This window comes from Alternaria ethzedia (assembly GCF_023757985.1).
Source record: "Alternaria ethzedia strain BMP 0044 chromosome Unknown scaffold_9, whole genome shotgun sequence".
In the NCBI taxonomy this organism is placed as follows: domain Eukaryota; kingdom Fungi; phylum Ascomycota; class Dothideomycetes; order Pleosporales; family Pleosporaceae; genus Alternaria; species Alternaria ethzedia.
In genome coordinates this window covers 625,012-647,466 of record NW_026056202.1, presented here as the reverse complement: position 1 = coordinate 647,466, position 22,455 = coordinate 625,012, and the positions used below count along the sequence as shown (strand labels likewise).

The following is a 22,455-nucleotide window of genomic DNA, read 5'->3' as shown; positions in this document are numbered from 1 at the left end:
CACAGTAGCTACACGCCGCCCAGCAACCTCTAGCTACCCTCTAGTTCGTTGCCGGGCGCCCGGCGAGCATAGCTACATGCTCCAAGCTTTTCCAGCTTTAAGCTTGTTGACTCAGCTCCGCTGGGTGGTTGTTATGCGGGACATGCAAGTTCGAGTCTTGCTGTGTCCATTCGTCTTTACTTTTTTGTTTGGCAGTTTTGACGACGAGGTCCGGTGTAGTAGTGAGGATATGGAATAGTGGTATATGTGTTGAGGGCAAGAGTTGGTCTTGAGTACACAGCTAGTTGAACGTGTGGAACTTCAAGACCACTGACAGCGCTGATTCACATAGTTCCACTCCATAGCGCTCATGATACCGTACCAATGAGCGATGACACTTAGAGCAATAAAGACATGGAACAGCTGGTGTGATGCGCCCCAAATGTCGTATCTCTTCGGTCTCCAAGATTCCGGGAAGTGAGTCTGTCACATGTGTCAACCAAAGCTCGGTCTCGATAAAGAAGACGTATCGATGAACATGCTAGCCTTACCGCGTAGAATCCAACTCCAATTAGTATGAAGATACCCTCGAGATAATAATACCGTAACCCAGTCTGTTTGTCAAGCTGTTCATGGCCAAAGATTGAAACGCCATGCAAGATCGGGGCAAACGCCGAAAAGCCCGTTGCGATGAACGTTGATAAGCGTAAAGTCTTCCATCTGGGGCCGTGAAGACTGGGGTTGATAACCGTGGTTGCTGTCAGCGTTCCAAGTGTGATGATCTGGAAGAGTTAGTTTAGTCATACAACATCCCATCCACGCCGTTCTGTCAACATACCATAGACCAGTATAATTTCTGCAACCCGGGTTCGCAGTAGAATCCAAAGTAGATGCCAGGTATAAATGACCCTATAATCTGACCGATAATCGCGACGTAGTCTGCCCTAACCCACAGGCTTGCATACCCCTCCGAGTGACATATCAGTGTATGATACGCTGCCGAAGTCCCAAAGCAGACTACGGAGGCGGTAAGAAAGATGCGGAAAACGAGTTGATCCGTCCAAGTCGCTTGAGGAAATCGCGTGGTGAAGTAGCGATCGAAGGAGTAGCTGGCTAACAGGACGAAGATGCCGGGGATGAGGTGCGTGTAGATATTTACGGTTTCGTTATGCAGATGGAGTAGGCTGCGCAGGCAGAGAGGGATGGATTTCGTGACGGGTCGGTAGCCTGTAAGGATGAAAGAGTTGTGCGCATACCAGGACGGCACCTCATGACTTTCTTGAAGGCTTATGGATGCGTCGAGTCGCGATGTTTCTTGTGGTGATAAGTCGTTGGTGCCGCGAGTGGCCATGGCGTTAGTCCTCGACGAATAACGGTGTTGTAGCGACAAGAACACAGACGTTGAAAAGAGAGGGGTTGCGCGAAAATGGAATGAATTAGTATGGAAATTGAATCGGCGATAGAGATGCGAGGGTTCGGCAATTAAATCCGTCAATCATTGCGGTAGCATCACGTCGCTTGAGTCAGGGCGTTGGGTGGACGGTCCGTTTGGCACGGACATGTTGATCAGAAAACGGTGTATACACGCCTCTGCGACATCTATACTGAGTTGCTCATTTTCACAGAGTCAACAGTGGTGCGTGTTGATGATGGCGATGTCGGCTGCGGAATCGCGCGGTTGTTGTGAGGGTTTAGAAGGAATGACGTCAGGACACACCGGTCAGTTGTCAGGCGTCGCCGCGACGCGACGGTGTTCTTCTTTTACCACCACGGATGTAGCGAATGCAGACCAACAAGGCATGTACTGTCGGGTCACACCTCCTAAGGGACGAGGCGTCTCTTCAGACCCAGCGCCCCGGTCATAACACGCATGATTGTCGGTGCAACACAGCGGCGCGGCGAGTGTCCAACCGCACGCAGGAGTACGAGACAGGAAAGCTAACCAGCCGAGAACGATGAATGTACATACATACGGGACACAGCAGCCGACTAGGCTGCAGTTTCGACACGGAACCGGGGTATGGCCCCTGGCTGTCGTGGATGAGCAACACTTTTTCCGCAGGTGTCTAGGCACTGGTGTACAGCCACGACAGCCAACCACGGCATACCTCACCTGTCAGCTCGTCGTCTCAGCCGGAACTCAACTGCAAGCCATCGCGCTTCCGCTGCCGTACCGCAATCTAACCGCTTTCACGAGGCAAGCGCACCACCCGCATGCCAAAGGAGGGTCAGCAATGTATCGCGATTGAGATGTGGCTCGAGCGTTCTACCCGTCCTGCCCTCTAGAACCCCCACACTCCACATGAGATGGCGAAGCTTGGAACTACATCCTGGTCGGCTGCAGTGTCCCGTACATCCATTGTTCTCTGCTAGCTAGCTTGAGCCTGAACGGTCTTCTAGCGAAGAACGTTGGTCGTGTGAACGAACTGCACATGGGACGGCGAAGCCATGCACCCGTTTGCACCTAGGGTCTATAACCTGGTTCTGCCTCGAGACCGCATCCTGGTCGGCTGCTACGGATTTGCCGCGTAGCTCATCTTAGATCCGTGCTTGCGGTCCTTGCATTAAGCATATCTCTCGCAGCGGACTTCTGGTTGGCCTGAATCATACCTCACCGGTGCGCAATAGGCCTTTTCAGGATGTGCGACGGCAGATGTCAACCTGTCATTCACCGATCAAGAATGCTCGTAGAAAGTAATGAACCAAACTACTGTCAAAATTGACTAGATCATAATTTCCCAACCAAAATCTTGAGAAGAAGTTCAAGCGATTGCTCATCAAGTCCAAATGTGAGTCGATTTCCTCAAGTCAAGGCTTGTCACGTTCGCATATGCTGCTCTGTCTACGGGGTATGGTGAATTGTGCGCTTACTAGGCTGTGCAATACTCAACTACTTGCCTCGCTCACGTTCCACCGGCTTTCATCTTGTGACCATCAGCTCCCGCAAACATGAGTCGCCGATTTCCTGGGTTACCTGCACCGTGTCTTGGGCCACCTGCACAATTTCCCGGAGTACCTGCATAGCTTCTTGATTGTGGGGTCGGGCGCTTCTTATGAAGAAACGACCTGTCGAATCCTCCGGAAACTTGAGCCGCGGGGTACGTCAGCATAGTTACATTGATAGGTACGTCAAAGCCTGCAGCTTGGTGAACGAAGAGAGCTAAGCGCCTCGCCTGAACCGCTGTAGGTAACCTTACGGCCCGCTCTCGACTGATCCACTTGTGCGACCTAGAGCTCCGCGGTATAGATACGTGATGGGCGTGTGCTTCCCGCCAGGTTTTCTTGCGCTCTACATACAAAAGCCTCCAAACAACAAAGTCGCATTGTATTCAGAGAAATTCTTCGCTAGGACTTATAATGCAAGCATGGCACTTCAATGCTCTCGGGATTTGATACATCCGATTCGGTCAATGTTGTTGTAACAAGATGGATGTAAAGCCAAATGTTCTTTGTTGCATTGAGTAGTAGTTGGTTCTCTTGGGTAATTCATGAAAACCATTACCATGTATGCGTTTCTGACAGGGTGGAGAAGAGGATGTCGAGGGACACCCTTGCCATGTATGCGTTTCCGACAGGGTAGAGAAGTGGATGTACGACATTTGACGATGCCAAGACGGAAAGGTACTTGGGTGTGTGTTTGGGATGCAAGGATACTGTCCCCGTAACCCGTCATCACTGCAGTGATAGAAACCGAGATCATATCTTCTTAGAAGTACTTATTCTTCGACTTTCCCCATCCGAATTCGCAAACCCACCTAGGTTCTTCGCCTCAAAATCGACCACTGGCTATACTCCGCAGCATTACCAGACTTCATATCTATCACCGTGTGTAACTTGCTGTACTCCCTCATGAGATGATTGGCCAAATATGCTGCTAATTCGATCATACCTAGGTAATCATCCAAATCGTCACGTCTCATCCTGTCCTTTCCAATCGCCATGTCTCCGATCACCACCACAGCCGAGCAGTTCAACATGAACCCCCTGTTGCCAGTGCATCATCGGCCACAGCGCGTCCAGACCCTTCCTATACTCGACCCCCATCCGTCCAATAGCCGAACCATGCTCTCCAGAGCTCATGCCACCGCGTCGGGTGTAGGAACCTGGTTCGCTCGCATCGAAGAATATACTGGCTTCATTGGCCTTGTCATCGCCATTGTCACGCTCATCGTCACTATCGTGGGGATTATCGTAGCCGCTGTCATTACTGTTGCAGTCAAGTGAGCTACCAGTAGCAGAGCGGTCCGGTCGAAGCAGCCCGCCGCATTTTGACATGCCCAACCTAAAGAGCGGGTTAACAAGAGTTTGAAGGAGTTTGCAGGTTTTTTTTGATAAAAAGTTCTTGAGTTGACGGGATGGACGGAGATGTACATTGGAATGGACTGGGAGGCTTACATACTGTCGCGTCGCGTAGACATCTGGGTGGACTCGTCAGGCCTTTGCCACTTTCAGCGTTGCGTGTTTTTGAAGCCTTCTTGTTGTCGCTTGGTCTCTTGTGTGTACACATATATACCTACATGATATGCTAGCTGCACACATCTTTCAAGACTGCGGATGTAAGTAAAATGTACCCAATCGCCGTAAGAGCCGACAGCCACTGGATTCGATGTGATCGTGCGGCCTAGGAGTTTACGGGTATTTTTTTGCATCTCAGTTTGCAAACCCTAGAAACCCATTTTGATGTACTCGCTGCAAAGTGGTCGAGGATACGTAGTCTTAACACCCGTGGATCCTGGACAACGTCCCTTTAGGGCCCTTTGAGAAGAGCTACACAACTTTCTTAGTTACTTCAAGGCTGTGCAACAACACCACCAAACAGTGACGGTTATCTGACTAGCTATAGGATAACCGATGGGTCACGCTGCGCAAAGCTAGTCGTTCCGAACACCTATAGGACCTACGCGAGGCCGCACTGAAGTGATGTATCTGTGCAATTAGACGTTGCATGCGGATGAGATTGTTGTCATGCCAAGGAAGCGGCTTACCGGTAGACAGGGACCGAGGCAGCTGCATAGAGCGGGATTTCCATGATCAGCCAATTGCGGGGAATCGCATCTGCGCGCTTCTTGCAGCAATGCTGGAGTGTGCGCTATACATTTAACCAAGTGTGGAAATACATCTAACCATGAGTGGAAATACACCTAACCAAGAGTGGAAATCGGGGGGAACTTCGCCCTCATGCGTGGTCAACCAGTATGGGTGGTATGAACTTGAGCAGAGAGAAAACCACCGGATCCCCCCAGAGATTTACGACGAATCTCCTGAAACCTTTACGTTTAGTTCTGCGTGTATATGGTGCTAGATACATTCAGTTTAGGCCTAAGAACACTGCGCAACTCTTCATCGTCAACACTGTATGTAGTTAGCGGACCTACCTCTGATTGGCTGTACTGTCGCTCTAACTCGTGGACAGTCGAAGCTTCGCCATGAGTTCTCCGTCTACCGCGCCGGCAGAGCAGATCAACCTAAATACCATACTACCTACACACGTCAGACTACGACGGGCCCATACCTTCCCTCCCCTCGAGTCCCGTCACTCCTACCACGAGACGACACTGTCACGATGCGATCCTGTAGCAGCGTCTGGACTGAGGAAGTGGTTTATCCGTATCAAGGAGAACGCCACTGTTATCGGAGTCGTTGTTGGCATCGTCGGGGTTATTGTAGCCATCATTACTGTTGTTATCAGGTGATGTAAGTAAGGGGGATGTTCTTAATGAAGGTGATGGATAGGATTGTCGAGAAGATAGGTCGAGAAAAGATACTCAATATAGTTTCGCGACGAAGGAACCTTTTTGACGCGCTCTCGTATCTACGCAGCAGTTACAAAGAATTATCTTAGATGGCAATCGGGTTAGCCCAAGGCCCAGTCAGCCCTAATCCTTTTATGGCTGGGCCGAGGCTATCTGATCGGTAGGTTGTAGATGCCTCTGAGTGGGCAACGGGTGTGAACGTCCGTGTGGGCAACTCGCTACATGGAAATGACCGGGGTCGTGATCAGACTGAGCCCCGAAGGCTTAAGAACTCGTCTGAAGCAGACACGAACTTGTGAGAAGCAGGAACGGGGAGGAGAGGAAGAGACGGACAGATTTTGAGTACTTTGGTCGGGGTGTACTACTAATTGTTTTAAGCAATAGCACGAAGACTCGTTCGCATTCAGGTGTGTACCTATGTATTTTCGCCACTCGTATCTGATTGGTTGCCAGTTTAACTCACACAGATCGTCAAAGCGATGGATTCACGTAGCTCCAACACTACTGCAACCCCGGATGTAAACACCAACACTGAACTGCCATTGTTCCATTCGAGAGGACCCACGCAGCGCAGTCACAGTACCCCATGCAACCTGGAACACGATTGTTCAGCTGAAGCTCAAATGTGTCCCGACAAACTCGAGAGCTTCCGGCTATTGCTGGTCAGTATGAATGAGCAGCGCCAACCGAGTCGACCGTCCACCTTTGCGATCGTTTGTAAACGTCTTGGCGAACTTGGTGGCTTTGGCTCTTTTCTCTTGGCCGCCGTAGCTATGGTTATGTATTTATCTAAAAGATAGCACGAATGCGATGGTGGTTGGGGTGTATACGAGCCGATGCTCGTCGAATATACCACGCAGGAACTGCCTATCATTGGGTAGCGGAAGGAAAGAAGTGCGCGCGTTCGCATGGAATGTTGTTGGTATTGGGCCGCTGATGGCGACATGACACTCGTTAGCTGTCCATGGGTAATTTGTGTTTGTTGGTTGGGCAGTAGGAGTTGGAGACGTTGTTACATGGTTCTGTCAGAACACGATGTGCAGAATCATCGCTGCGATAGACTATGTTAAAGAAAAGAAACAAAAAAGAATAGACTGACTTAGTCATGTTGCGATTTGAAGGGAGAAGAAAGAAGCGAAATAAAAGTGAGCCTTCTCGTGTGCCATGATGTTGTCGCATTTGCTGTGCGACTTTGACGCCCATGATACTAAGATTTCTTCGGAGAATTTGACGGGCTGGTCTATGGAGCTTGACTTGCAAAGGACCGGGTGATGCCTGGAGGAGAGGGGAAATGATTTGCATAAACTGGCAGCATCAGCTACATCTAGATGGACGAGTGGGTTAGAAATCTGTGGACGATCTCGCATGCTTCGTAATAAGAATTTCTTAGCGGACATGATAGATAGAGATGTACATCGGAATGGGCTAGAGAGGCAAGCATACCTACTGTCGCATGGCGTAGGCATCTGGGTGGACTTGTCAGGCTTCTTTCAGTTTCAGAGCCAGCGTTGTGTGCTTTTGAACACTTCTTGTTGTCGCGTAGTCTCTAGATGTTGGTTATATGTACACATATATACCCATATCATGTGGTAGCTGCGCACATTTCTCAATACCGCGGATGTAAAGAGCACCTCTTCTATCGTCATAAAAACCGATAATTGATGCGCCTGGTTTTGGTTTAGCATGCAGCTCTTCATGCATCCTCAGGAAGTTTTGGAATTTGCGTCGATATGCTCACTGTAATGTGCCAAACGCTCTGTGAGTACCAGCTCTCCGCTTGAGGATAGTGGACAAGAGGCTTACCAAAGATCGCCCAATAAGATGATATGTGCCGCTATATACTCTCAGATTATCGACACTGGAGCCAGGTTTTGGTGAAGACGCACGCCATTTGTACTCCGCCATTTGGTCTTTCCGAGAATTAGAGAGCCAGCCCTCGAGGTAACCATGTGGCGGGCGCTAGTGTTCCCGGCGTTACATCGTCTGCGATCCCGTAGCGCTTGACTGCTTTAGACTAGCGGCTTCCACCTGGGCATAGGGCTCCTCCAGGGCTCCTTCAGTCGCGACTTATGCAAAGGCCGGAGATATGAATGAACAACATGACACCTTCAAGTATACTACAAGCGCGAACAGTACATGCTGAGGACAATCACTACATCTACACCTTTACCATCTTTCACAGGTATGTGATTTAGCCCCAAGTCCCATTGGCCATGTCGAGTTGCTAACGCGGCGTTCTTTACGTTTTAAGTCCATCCACCGCATGGCAATGTCAGCAAATATGGACACCATACTACCCACCCACGTTGCAAGCACAAAACACATTAAACACCGGCGCGCCAACACTCTCCCTCTCGAATTCGATCCCAATCCCTACAGAACCCAGACGATACCACCACGACCCGAGCATATTGAAAGACCTTGGGTTGGAAGATGGTTCAACAGTATAAAAGAGAATGCCACCGTCATTAGTCTCATCCTGGCTATCATTGGATTGATTGTCGCCCTGATAAAGTGACGTGAGTAAATGTTGTCGATGGCATGTGACAGATGAGAGAGAAACCCTTTCAAATTTTCGGAGAAGAAAGAAAGAGACGTGAAGGAACCTCCTTTTATATAGCATGGCCCGCGATATCTGTTGTTAAACCTCTATCCCTGGGTGCGGAAGCGGTCGGGATGACGAAAGAGTGGGCGTTGAGGCCGGAGATGGACGAGAACTTAGAAATGAGGAAGGAACACCCAACGAAACGTTTGCGAGAAAGAAAAGAGAAGAAAAGACCTCAGGTATATGCCGATTGAATGCCGAACGATCCACGATATCTGTTGTTACATCTCTGTACCTCATTAACGCCGACGCTGATGATAAATACCAAACCGGTTCAATCTCAACTTATGCTCACCAACCTTGGCTCTGCAACTCCAACGATGAGAAGGAGCAACCACACTCCCTCTTCCACCCTCCTCCTCTCCATCCTCTTAACCAACTACTCCACACCCTCAGCCCTCTTCCTATACCCCTCCCTCCTCTCCAAGCTCTCCGGTTCCTTACCCGCCGCCTCGATAATATCGACCTTCGGCTGTTCCTCCGTCATATCAATGCGACCCGGCCTCCTGGGCCTCAACTGAGTCCTCTGGGTAATCGGATAAAAGTACGCCGCACGCTGCATCTTGCTATCGCGCAGCGGCTCATTCGCATGTTTCTCAGGGTCGTGCAGCGCAAGCGCCACGACGTCGCCGTAAGTATCGCTGGGGTCACCGACTTGCTGACTCGTCTCGTACGTACGCACGTTGTCGTATTTGAAGCATTTGCGCGGCTGGCCCTCGTCGTCTTCGGCGATGTCGAAGTCGATGTCTGCTTCGTTTGTGGGGTCGTGCGTGGTAAAGTTGCGTTTGATGCCGCGGACCTTGTTCTTGTCGGAGGGGAGGAAGTATTCGAATTGCCAGCGGGGGATCGGGGGTGGGACGGTGGGGTCCAGGCGGTGGGCTTCGCGGTCTTCCATGTACTTTTCTTGGTCTTGGATTGTTTGGCCGGCGGGACGCAGGAGCGCGACGTCGAGACGCGGGTCGTAGGATGGGTCGAGCGGGTTGTTGATGGGGGGTGCGGTGAACTTGAAGACCATGTAGCCGCCGGTGTCGGGCATGGCGTCCCAGTCGGGGAGGAGTGGGTAGGAGTCCACGAGAGTCAGGTTGGGGTTCCGGGGGTTCTTGGGTTTGTTCCATGCTAGTCGCTCTTCGGGCGTTGATTCTGCTGCCCTGATGTTCTCGGCGCCGTCCTGTCCGTTGTAGGCATCTGCTGGGTACGCGATGTTGAAGCTCTTCAGGATGTGTCTCGCGATGTTGGTAGGGTCGTCTAATGAGGTCTCTACCTGCTTTCGCTTCCTCCGCAGGCGCATCGTGTTGGACGAGTTGCTAGACTCGAACTTAGAGCCGCCGGTTGTGCTTGAGGTGACATATTCGGTACGGCGCAGGAAAGTCGCGCCAGAGGCATTGGTTTGCGTCTTGCCCAGCTGGTTCGGCGGTCGCATCAGCGCCCTGTCTGCTGTACTGAGCGGTGGCGGGTGAGGCATCGCCTGGATAGCTATTGAACGCGTCAGTCGCTGCGCAGGTTTGCGCCACGGGTTCGCTCTTACCAGACTCGTCTCCATCGAATACCTTTGGGATACCCACCAAGTCGATGGGCATTCCCAGCTCCGCATCAGCCTCAATGTTCAGCGACTGCTCTCGCGCTAATCTCGACGCAAAGCCCGCTGATGTGTATTGACCGCTCGAAAGACCAGTGTTGGGGATGTCCAGCAGCTTTGGCGGACAGGGTGGAGGAGGCAGCGCATTCGAATATCGGATTTTGGCAATGTAGTCCTGGTGGACAACAGGACGCCCGGAGCTCATGATGCCGTCTTTGCGCGCGCCGTCGATTTGGGGTGATGGTGTCGATTGCGCGGTTTTGGCAGGTCAAAGAAAGTTGAGAAGCTCCAGGGCTCGGAATGTCAACGCGCCAGGCAAGCCGCGCCAAGACGCGTTCCGCGCTATCACCAGGGGCCTTCGCCATCTACCCAATGTAGAATTCCACCTACTCATGGGCGTCGCGCTCGACCTTGGAGTCTTTTTGCGAGTAGACTTTGGCTGTGTACGTTGACGCTTGGAATATTCTGTAGCTGCGGCTTGCTGGGCTGCTCGTCCAACGTGGTTATCTACTGTACTCCAGCCCGAATCAAGACCCCGGTCTGACTCAAAGGCGCAATCCATTCTCTGGTGGTCATCTACTGCCCTTCTTTGTGTAAGTCTTACGTTGGAAAAGCGTGAACACTTAGCAGTACAAAATCGAAAAGTGATAGAATAGGTTAACGTTCAACGTAACGACCGTGATGATAATATTAGGTAGATATTCTATAATGACCCAGCTCCTATTTACAAACACCTCTCTGCGTCCCATTATCCAGGGTCCATACTGTCATACTGTCTATTACCGCGACCAATATGCATGGCTGCAGTTTCCTATACCCAAAACGCCATGTCTCATACCAGCTCCGCATCGAAGCGTGTGGGTAGTATCAGCCGGACGAGGTTCTACCACCTCCTAACCATCAAGCGTGTGGCTAAAACCGACAAACACTCGTCAAAGATTGTAAACATGCCAGCAAAGATCGCTCAGTTGGCCTTCTTGAGCTTGGCAGCGGCCATCTTGCGCTCACGGCGCTTCTTGGAAGCCTCAGCACCGGCCTCGGTATCGAAGAGCAAGTCCCACCACCTGAAGCTGCTGGCGTAGTTGCCAATGAACTTCTCGTGGTGAACGTCGTGGTGCTCAGCGCCGGCCCAGAAAGGCAGGAAGTGGTGCAGACTCCATGGGAACTCGTAGCCGCTGTGCGCGTCGATGGCCTGGAACACACGGAGGCAGATCCACGCGTACATGGTCAAGATGTGGAGGTCTTTGGTGATGGCGCAGAAGACGATTGGGACTCCAACAGTACCGAAGCCGAGGATCATGACTTCAATGGGCGAGGCGTACTCGGCGGCCAGACCGAAGGGAGCAGAGTATTGGTGGTGGATCTTGTGGATGTTCTTGTAGAGGAAGGAGCTGGCGTGCATGGCGCGGTGCATCCAGTAGTGCCATGCGTCCTCAAAGACGAAGAAGATAGCGATCTGGTACGCCATCTTGTAGATGCTGGGGAAGGGAACGGAGGTCTGGAGGCCGAAGTATTGGCACATGGGGTGAAACATCCAGATCTGGGGAAGCTCGACGGTGAAGTGGGACAGGAGGACGAGGGCGGCGCATTGTGTTTGCTCCCAAGTAGTGGGGATTTTTTGCTGCGGCAAATTAGCTATCGTTGCATGAAGCTGTGCAATCGCAGAGACGTACGTGTTGGAGCTTGTATCGGTTGAAGAAGGGTATGCAGTCGATGATGATCCAGGGTAGCGCGCGTCCAAAGTAGAAGAGCTCGTGGAAGACAAAGGACATGATTCCTGTCGCTAGGACATCGTTGCCCATCCATGCGTACCAGGCCATCCACATCTTCTCGAGGTAGTTGAGCTGCACATTGTACTTGGAGATCTCCTCAAAGGAGCCCCAGTAGGTGTCCTGCGCCATAGGCGTCAGGAGGGAGGTTGCGTTGTTCCTGTCATCTGTTAGTATCTAGGGTATGTGACTTCGGGGTACTTCGGGATCGGGCGTACATTGTGGCTGCTCTCAATGTCCAGCAGTAAAAACAAAGAGCGGGTGCAGTGTGCAGAGGCAGAGCGAAGGAACGACTGCAGGTTGCAGAGTGGTGAAGGAGCGATTGGCGGAGGTGCTGCAGTGAAGAAGAGCAGATGCAGCAGCAAAGGAGGCGGATTAAATTGGAGATTGGCGGCCCTGATCGACGTTCGTACCACTTTTGCCACCCAAGGTTCACTCAGTTCCGAGCGGCCAACGCGTGGGCGCAAATGCACTAGTGCCTGCCCAGAAGACGCGCCAGGCCAATTACCCTTCGCCCCTGGCCTTCACCGCCTGCTGAGCTTTCTGTTCGGCAGCGGCTCGAGTGTCCCCGGCTTCCACATCACACCAGCGCCGCCCTGCAAGGCGACTGTGGATCGTGTCACGGTGAGCCCACCGCAGGCTGATAAAGTCGCTCGCCCTAGGTAGGCTTCTAGAATTGCGGCATGACTGGACGGCATCGGCAGTGCTAATCGCGAGAGCATGACGCGGTCGGCCCGACGAATCACATCACCACGAGTACGGCAATGTACTAAGCCACGTCCACGTTGTCACTCGACATCTGACATCGGCATGTAGTTGTGGTCATGAGGTAATTCAGTGTAGCTATTTATTTGGTTATACGCAGCGCCGTCCACACATGTCCAACACCTGTTCGAAGCCATCTCTCCAGACAAGGAATCCCATAACAATCATCGGCCCTACCATTATGGGATCACTACAAGTTTCGCAAAACGTCCATTCCAATACTGTTGTTTCATCTCCGACAGAGTCTTGAATTTGGTCTCACGCACTCGCTCGAAAGCACGAATTTCTCGGAGAACCGTTTTCCAACTACCAGATGTGAGATGAATGCTAGTCAAGAAGACATCCCGCGTCGTAGAATTGATATTGCGGAGAAACGGTGTGAGCTGTTCGCTGGTCACGGCGTATCCGATGAGGTCGAGCCGGATCAGGTGAGGAAAGCGAGACTTGGCGAGGAGACAGAAGGTCTGGTAATCAACTGCGCAGCTGGAATCTGTCTTGCAGCCGACGAGGCGGAGTTCGGTGGTGTTCCAACATATTGGGCGTGAGTTGAGACGCTCATACTTCGAATCAAGTCTCATTGTCGAAGGCGCCCTGATGTTGTCCACCGGATGCGCATGGTCCACATCTACAAAGTTGAGTTTCTGAAAGCTTGGGTGATCCAGGTATGGCCATACTCCAGGTAGAGACAATCGTTCAGTCCCGGTGAGGTTGCGCATATTCAGGTGAACAATTTCCTTGTCGAACCCAGTGTCCAACAATATCCGATGCAGCAATCGCATGTGTCCAGCGGAAATGTAGGTGCCAATCTCGCGGTTGTAGATACGTTGGAACAGACAACGAGCAAGATTAGTATGGGCGTAGCCGAACCCTATGCTCATGATGAAAGGTTCTGAACGCGGTAACGGCTTATGAGCGCTACTTCTCGACCCGAAATGTATCTCCTCAAGTCCTTCCATAGTTTTGAATGAGGAGAAGATCTTATCGAGAAGAACCGGGGCGTAGTTAGCCCAGAACAACTGCCGTACAGGTGTAATCTGAACTCCGTTAGCACATAGTGACTCCCAACAACGTGACTAACAAGAAGAGCGCACTCTCCCAGATCCGAGCCCGTCCTAGATGTACGACGTACCTTGTTCTGGATTTCCCGAAATTTGGCTGACTCCACGGCATAGCCGAGCCAGTGGTATCTGTCTCGATCTCCTTTTTTGTATTCCCTTATGGCGTCCACTCCAGGGTCGATAAATTCAACGCATTGAACGCAGTCTCGCCAATGAATTACCGACGTGATCTCAAGAAGCGCTGTCAAGCCGTCTTTTGTCATCAGCACTCGAATGTGTCTGAGCCTGCGCCTCATACGTGGGCAAAGCAAATAGGCGGCGGCTGCGCGAAAGAAGCGACAGGTCCGACGTAACGCAAGTAGCTCGCGTACAGGCGAACCGGGTATGAACTTCACGATATTTCTGATGAGCTCCATGGGAAGGTTATCGAGTGCTGGTGTAGGCGGAGGTGCAAGTACGCATGGCATCGCAGCACAGGCATCGGCCACGCCGTCGTCTGCAGTCATTGTTTTAGGTGCCGAAGTCATGAGAGCACACATCGTGGTGTCGTTGAGGTGTTGGAGTGGCTCGGGAGAGCGAATTGCCTAGTTCAGAACTTGGTGTAAGGCTATTCCCGACAGTGAATGAACCACCGTTGCCCTCACTTGGCCAAAGAGCTCCACGCACATGCGGTGGCGCTTTTCTCTCTTGAGAACTCGGTGGTCCGCCTCTTCCGCTCTTAAACAGGTTTGCGGGTCTATCAATGATCGACAGATCAGCTTGGAAGCACCTGCCGAACCTGAGATCCATCCCAAATGGTCGAGCCCCATGTTGACGTACTCATAGGCTCAATAGGCGGAAGTGCGCCCCGCGGTGACCTAAATTCCCGGCTACACCTGCTAAATGTTGGACTAGGCGATGGGATGATCGGCGTCCTGAACATGGCAGGAGTCCACTCTGGTGTGCCGTCTCCGACCAAGCGCCTTCCGGGACCTGGGCTGGGCTGCTCTCTGCTCCTTATCTTGACCATCGCTCTACGGAAGAGTGGTCGCAGAAATGGTACGGAGGCTGAGATGAGGCCGACGTGCTGTTCCACTTGACTCCACATCAAAAGATCTGCTGTAGTCAGCCCTTGCTGCACATAGTCGTGCACCCAGAAAATCGTAGTGTAAAGCCGAAGGGCGGAAGCTATTACGGCCATGATACCGACGGAAAAGATAGCTATCAGCTCAAGACGGCGTCTAAGCGGCATTGTCGAAAGATTCCAAAAGAACAATATCGGTAACGTCCAGATGATCACATCCGTGACGAGGTTATAGATGGCATTGAAGATCCAGAATGGATTTGGGTTGTAACAATGAGCGTCGAAGATGTGTAGGACCCATGCTCGATACCAAACATCCCATGCGAACGCGTCGGTGATCGGAATGCACATGAGAATGGAGGCGATGATCATGGATACTCCGCCAGAGACTGTGATGGCAAGGAGTACACGGACAACGTATTGGAAGCGTTTGTTCGATGCGGCGATAGAATTGTAAACTAAGTCGATCCTGTTAGCCGAGTAGATCCTTCAGAAATGAGCGTTCCGAGGAAGAATGAAAGCACATGGGCGAACGGATAGCCGTTCGACGCGCAATGGCCGCCACTTGTGTAGTACTCGAAGCTCTCCGCGTTCATCCCTGGGATTGTGTGGCATAGAACGTACATAGCAATATCGACGTCTTGATGAGACAAAGATTGAGGATGAAGTTGACTCGGTATAGCCATATCGACAGTAGCGAGCCGGTGATTACGGGTCTCCCGGTTTCTGGCTTGTTTTTCTATGCTATGTTAGACCACAGTCATTCAACAGCTGGTAGCTACTTACATCAACCTGGCTATAATCGAGGAAATGGATCATGAAGCAATGTACCACCACTGATGGCCTAGATGTAGGAACGAATGAGTCAGTTCAGCTTCTCTGGGTTCCGCGGAGACGTCCATACCAAGTTGCGATCTGTTTCTGGTTAGCAATAGCAGCACAGGGGGTGAGCATACACTCACAAGGGCCAGAAGCATGACCCAGTCGGACGACGTGAGCTTTCCAACATAGAAATATCGGGCGTAGAATCTGAACTGTTAACCAACGTTGCGATCAGGGTTGCGAACGGCTGACGCACCTGAGGGCTACAACCACGGTCGACATAGAGGTAAGCACAAAAGCCAAGATGATAGAAAGTCGGCCATGAGGGGCCATCGAGAACGTTTCTGGAGCTGGACAATGAATCCGTTCACATGAACAGAATGGGATGCTGACAGGAAAAAGAAACCGTGGAGGCGATACTCATGATGATGTGTAGGGGTGCCGCAGCCACTGACTATCAAACATCAACGGCAATATCCACAATGCCAATCGCGCGAAAGACGGCGTTCTCTAACGCAATCATGCATCGGCGGGAGTCCCACATTAGGATCCGAGTCAGGTTCAGACTGACCAGATTTGGGCGGGTGATGAGTCGCGTCGCCCAGGCTGACCAAACGGTGTGGCGGGGAAGTGCCGGCAGACAATGTTAGACCAAGGATTATGCAATACCAACCGATGTGAGCAGTGCTGCATAGCTGTCAAATTGTCCCTGCTTCCCCGCGCCGTACCACGCGACATCCATCTCAGCAGCAGTTTACGCGCCAGGTGTTTGGCAGGGTACGGATAAATCTGCAAAGTGAAGCTTGGGCCGTCGCCGCCTCAGACAACCCGCCAACTCAATTGATCCTGCCTCAACTGGCCCCAACAGGATAGCAGCCCAGATATTGATCTCAGCTCTTTTGATGTTCTGTGCACTTTTACCGCTTCTATATTGACTTGTCCCCTGCCCTGAATTGACGTAATTCGACCGTTGTGTAGATGGCGAGTTTGCACTCAGCGCGTTACATTGTGTATGTTGCTAGGCGTGCCATGTTCGTGACTTGGGGTTGAAACGGGTGTCCACTGTATATTTACCGGCTACTTCGGTAATCTGAAGAAGACGCAGGCATTAGCGACCTACCGCAGGCTTCAGCGATTGCCATGTGAGACCGAGCCCATAGAGACTTTCATGTGTGAGGGGGAGAGAAAATACCAAGGAAACCGTTCACCGTGTCATCAAGGATCAATCAGAGTCAGCTTGGAATGTTGAGGCCCGGGGTTTGGGCGCAGAATCCAGCGTGCGCAGGCGAAATAAGAGTGGCTTCCTTCGATAAGACACCGGTGCCATGACTTGCATAGGGCTGAAAGCCGTCCGCATGAATGTGAATCGTGAAAGGTCCGAATATGATATATATGGAAGGAGATCGCGAGTAATACTGCAAGGAGAAAGTTTAGAGCCTGAATCTGCTGCGAATGCGTTCTGGAAGCAAGGCGTTACGATGAGATGGTGTTGAGCGAGTCAGCTGGATCGTGGGCGGTTAGGTGGAGATTGACAGGATCGATCTTGCCGTCTCTTGGGCTGTGGCTTCCATCTCCGCTGTGATGGAATAGTAATCCGGAAAACCGGGTGTCCAGAGCACCGTTGACAGAACCGCAATAGACGATAATTGAAGGATCGCGATTAGTTCACAATCCTGAGTGAGACGGCACGGTGTTATGAACACGGCTTGTGGTGAGCCACACGAAGCGAAAGGATGAAGACTGGCCCAGTGACGTCGATAACTACGAGGTCGACGCCATTAGTGATATTAGAGAACGATCCTGAATCGATGAAATGAGTTTGTCGGTCGTAGTACCATAGGTTCCAGAGAAGATGTTCTTGAGGTGCATTGTCAGATGGGTTGTGAGGTTGCTAGAGTACCTAGGTAGGAGCGACGCGATACCGCGGAAGCTGCCCGCGAACTAGCGCGTTTAGTGATATCATCGCCTCGAGTGAAAGTGCAGCTGTCAACCACGGTCGCGCCTGCCGCCTACGACGTTTTCACCTCGACGCTGTTTGTCCATGCGCGAACTGTCTGCCGTCCTGTGATGGCTCACTCACGTCTCTAGTGCTGGTTTTTCCCGCTTCACGTTCCTCGACCTGGCGCTGTTGCCTTCGGCGCAACTCATCACGAATTCTCCTACCCACGAGTAATCCGACGCACACCACGCACGGCGGTTCAAATCCCGCTCGATACTCCCGGTGCCAATAGAACCGCTTTCGAAGCCCTCTTAGACTGCGACAACTGTCGTCATGTCGTCGCCCTCCGAGAACGCTGCGCTCGCCACCGCGCCTGACATCACCGTCACCAATCCAGACAACTCGAACGATGCGACGATGCATGATGGTGGGGCAGAACTAGTAGAGGAAATGCCGTCAGATGCCGACGAGGAGGCACGGCTGAAGATGCTCACGACTGGCACACGAGCGCAGGATGACTTGGAACGCGATATTGGCAGGCAGGCGGACCAGATGATGACCGAGCAGGCCGATGCACGCGACAAGAAGCGCATAGAGAAGCTCGAGGGTGAAGCAAAGCGGGCGGAAGCTGCTATACAGAAGCTCAAGAACCGTCTGGCTCTACCAGCTTTAGACACGCAGAAAGCCAAACTCCGTGGCGAGATCGCAGCGTATCGAGACAAGATCGATGGCCTAGACCAGGAGATGGATGGTATACAACAGCGTATCAATGATCGTCACAAGGCACCTGGGGTGGACGAAGCAGCAGAAGAAGGCTCCAAGGGTCCTTTACCCAACGAGAGCCGGCGGGAGTGGCTCATCCGCACAGGCAAGATCACGCCTTTCTCCAAGCTGGCGCAGGACCAGCCAGACTCTGGGACGCTGGGTGAGGTCATGTTAGATGCTGAGGCGGAGGACATGGTGACCGAAACTGCGAAAGAGCCAGTGTCACATCGCAACCTCATGAAGCCTGGCTTCCAAGACGTCGAATCCAGTTCAGAGGCCCCGAGCCCAAAACCTACAGCCCGTTCGAAGAAGCGACGAAAGGTCACTCCTGCTAGCGATACCGTAGGTTCGCGCGAATCGAGCGCAGCACCGGGCTTTACGGATCCTGATTCAGACGATGCTTTCGAGCCTGGTATGTCGGACCGCCAGCTTGCGACCCTGGATGAGTCGGACGAGCTTCCAGATGACCTGGACGAAGACGACTCATACGCAGAAGAGACTACTGGTCGCAAGCGCAAAGCTAAGGGCAAGAAAACAAAGAAGTCAACGGCTGCTCCTGCGCAAGAAGCTGTCGTCGAAGATCTAGCGGGTGTTGACGATGGCAATGAGCGATTGTATCGGAAACGTATAGAGACTTGGTCCAAGAGCCGCGCAGCTGCTAGGAGAAAGGCCAAGGCCAATGGTGGTGAGGCAACCGCCGATGAGGAGGAGGATGAAGAAGAGTGCTACCAGCCTCATCCTACTGAAGCTGACACTGAATTCGATGGCGGATTCCGCATCCCTGGAGACATCTATCCGGCATTGTTCGATTATCAAAAGACCGGTGTGCAGTGGCTTTGGGAGCTGTACTCGCAGAATGTTGGTGGCATCATTGGCGATGAGATGGGTTTGGGTAAAACCATTCAAGCTATCGGCTTCGTTGCCGGCCTTCATTACTCCAAGAAACTCACCAAGCCTGTCATCGTAGTTTGTCCCGCGACGGTCATGAAGCAATGGGTCAACGAGTTTCACCGCTGGTGGCCTGCGCTACGAGTTTCCATCCTACACACTTCTGGTAGCGGGATGTTGGACACCCATCGAGAAGATCGTATGGAGCGGGAACTTGAGCTTCGAAACTACGGCGACTACGACAATACTTTGACTGGCGCTGGAAAGGCTGCTAAAAAGATCCTCGAGAAGGTCAAGCGAGACGGCCATGTCCTTGTCACCACGTATTCAGGATTACAGACCTACTCTGAGTTCTTGATTCCTACTGACTGGGAATGCGCCATCCTAGACGAGGGCCACAAGATTAGGAACCCGAATACTGCTATCACGATCCACTGCAAGGAGTTGCGGACGCCCAATCGTATCATTCTCTCTGGCACGCCCATGCAGAACAATCTAACAGAGCTTTGGTCGCTCTTTGACTTTGTATTCCCGATGCGCTTAGGCACACTGGTGAACTTCCGCAACCAGTTTGAATTTCCGATCAAGCGTGGTGGCTACGCAAATGCTTCGAACCTGGAGTTTGAGACAGCGGTACAGTGTGCTGAGACTCTCAAAGATGCAATCAGCCCCTACCTACTGCAGCGGTTCAAGGTCGATGTTGCAACCGACTTGCCTCAGAAGAAGGAGCAGGTACTCTTCTGTAAGCTCACGCGTCAGCAGCGACAAGCATATGAGGGTTTCCTGGCGTCGGAGGACATGAAGTCAATCGCGAGCGGCAAGCGCCAGATGCTGTACGGTGTCGATTTCTTGCGCAAAATTTGCAATCATCCTGATCTGACGGAGCATAAGACCCTGTCGAAGAAGCTGGGATTTGACTATGGTAACCCCAATAAATCTGGCAAGATGCAGGTTGTCAAGGAGCTACTGTCGTTGTGGAAGAAAGGCGGACACAAGACCCTTCTCTTCGCTCAGCATCGTATCATGTTGGACATCCTGCAGAAGTTCGTCAGTCAGTTACCCGACATCAATTGGCGTCGCATGGACGGCGAGACGCCGATCAAGGATCGCCAGAACCTTGTTGACGAGTTTAACAACGACCCGAATCTACACGTCTTTCTCCTCACAACGAAGGTCGGTGGTCTTGGCGTCAACCTCACAGGTGCCAATCGCGTCATCATCTACGATCCGGACTGGAATCCTTCGACCGACATACAGGCGCGAGAGCGTTCATGGCGCCTTGGACAAAAGCGAGAGGTTGAAATATACCGGCTGATGTCTGCAGGCACAATCGAAGAGAAGATCTACCATCGTCAGATTTTCAAGCAGTTCTTGACGAACAAGGTGTTGAAAGACCCTAAGCAGCGACAGTCATTCCAGATGAGTGATTTGCATGACTTGTTCACGCTCGGTGTTGAGAACGTTGAGGGTGAAACCGAGACAGGCAACCTATTCCGTGGTTCAGAAGTCAAGTTCGAAGAGGATGGTAAGACTGCAGAGGCATCGGCAGAGGCTACAGGAGCCGAAGACCTCGCCGCAGTGAGAGGCATCTCGCGATCCGAAGCCTTCCAAGCCCCCGTCTCCGACGGCGAGGATGCTGCTGCTACCACTAACGAAGACGGCACCGACAAACCCCCAACAGATTCCCGTCTGATGTCAACCATTTTCGCCAAAACAGGTGTTCACTCCGTCCTTGAACACGACGCAATCATGAACTCTACAGCGGGTGGCCGAAAACGTAAAGTACAAGCCGACCCAGCCTACATCCAACGCGAAGCCAAGCGACAAGCCGCCGTAGCAGCCGAGCAACTCAAGAAGAGCATGCAAGAAGCGCGAAACGTGCCCGCCGGCACACCAACATGGACCGGCCAATTCGGCGAGGCAGGCCGACCAGACGCACCCCGCGGTATGTCATCCAGTCGTGGCGGCAGAGGTGGACGAGGCGGAGGACGCGGCGGCGCCCCCTCATCAACATCCATCCTCAACAACCTCGCCACCCGACAAGGCCGTCCTACGCTCCTCAACCCCGGCACCACGATCAACACACCCACATCCGCCAGCTCATCCCGCGGCTCCACGCCTTCTGCGCCCACAACACCGCAAACCTTCCGTGGCCGCCGCATGCTCGAAATGATCCGCGATTTCATGCTTACCCATGGTGGCGTGGTGCCTAGTCGGATGTTGGTTGATCATTTCGATCATTACTGTCGTGCGCAACCGGGGAGGAACGAGGAGTTCAAGGAGATGCTCAAGTTAATTGCTACGCTTGAGAAGAGTGGGAGTGCGCAGAGGGGGAGGTGGGTGCTTAAGGATGAGTGGAGGACGCCTGCTGCGGGGGCGGCGGGTAGGGGAGGTAGAGGGAGGTAGATAAGAGATGGGGATAGAGACGAGGAATAGGGTGGGTGAGGCTGAGTTTAGCATGGCATTTTACGGCGTTTGATATAGGGAGATACCATTTGTAGCTTTTTTGTTTTAGCGCCTTCTTGCCAAGTGCTGGCATATCACATCATAGATGGACAAGACCTTGGCCCGTTAATTAGATAAGACGTAATGTCAAAACACTCTTTGAAACATACATAAGCATCTCGCACGCATGAAGGCAGGAATTGAAGATTACATTGAAAGCTACATTCTCTTTAGTCAAAGAAACACGATGACGCCAACTCTGTCAATCTCGTACATGATACAAAAACAGGCAAGTCCTGTGCGTGTTGATAGGAAATCCACGTCGGACGAGGGAAATGTACTGAAGTACATGGTAGTCGGGGAATGATGTAGCGGGACGCATGGAAAACCCAGCGCTGATTTGTTGTCTCTTCCCCTTGATGATGTTGTAGAGTCCACTCTTCTCCGCTTCGCACGGCAACCTCAGGCGGCTTGTCTGCTGAGTTATGAAACAATCGATCCAGATCTCCTCAATGTAAATCAACATCTTGTCCCTTGCCTGCTGAGTTTCGGCTAGTGCGAAATAGTTGGTTGACATCTTGGGAACTTGAATCTGCAACACCGTTTCCTTGGCCAGAGCATCGACTCTGACCCGTGGTAGTGGTTCCTTCCTCAGGCGGCCGCGGGATCGCCGAACCAATACCATTCCCTTAGGCAGAGATTCGAGTAGAATGCTCTCCATTGACATAATGGGGGACTCTCTAATATGTGGTTAGTAAAATGTGTTGGTTTTTGGGGGTTTGTCCGTTTTCCGTGTGTTTTTGTGTTTGTTATGTTTTCCGCGTTTTTATATCGTTCTGTTGTTTTGTTGTTCTTGTCGAAAAGATCCAGCAATGCAGTGCATGGGATCTTGCTCAACGGGAATGTTTCTTGACGTGTTTTTGTAGGTTGTCGAATCGCGTGTAAGATTTGTGACAGCCTGGAACCTGGCAGGGAAAACGTTCCTGTACTGTTTGGTGTGTCTTGATGTGGCGGGTCAGATCTGCTCG

General features: G+C 52.0%; 3 protein-coding genes across 3 annotated transcripts; 1 reads left to right on the top strand and 2 right to left on the bottom strand.

The window, feature by feature from the left end:
* Nucleotides 1-8,716: 8,716 nt before the first annotated feature.
* J4E87_004783 (uncharacterized protein) lies at nucleotides 8,717-10,118 on the bottom strand (the record flags this gene model as incomplete). Its single annotated transcript, XM_049376401.1, has 2 exons — nucleotides 8,717-9,810; nucleotides 9,863-10,118. 2 exons carry the CDS (start codon nucleotides 10,116-10,118, stop codon nucleotides 8,717-8,719), a joined length of 1,350 nt encoding a protein of 449 aa, XP_049233912.1.
* Nucleotides 10,119-10,877: 759 nt separating this feature from the next.
* J4E87_004782 (uncharacterized protein) lies at nucleotides 10,878-14,044 on the bottom strand (the record flags this gene model as incomplete). The annotated part of the gene is made up of 5 exons (XM_049376400.1): nucleotides 10,878-11,534; nucleotides 11,587-11,842; nucleotides 11,901-11,907; nucleotides 12,728-13,481; nucleotides 13,877-14,044. 5 exons carry the CDS (start codon nucleotides 14,042-14,044, stop codon nucleotides 10,878-10,880), a joined length of 1,842 nt encoding a protein of 613 aa, XP_049233911.1.
* Nucleotides 14,045-17,662: 3,618 nt separating this feature from the next.
* J4E87_004781 (uncharacterized protein) lies at nucleotides 17,663-21,388 on the top strand (the record flags this gene model as incomplete). Its single annotated transcript, XM_049376399.1, has 1 exon — nucleotides 17,663-21,388. The coding sequence occupies one exon, from the start codon at nucleotides 17,663-17,665 to the stop codon at nucleotides 21,386-21,388; it is 3,726 nt and encodes a 1,241-aa protein (XP_049233910.1).
* Between the last annotated feature and the right edge of the window lie 1,067 nt (nucleotides 21,389-22,455).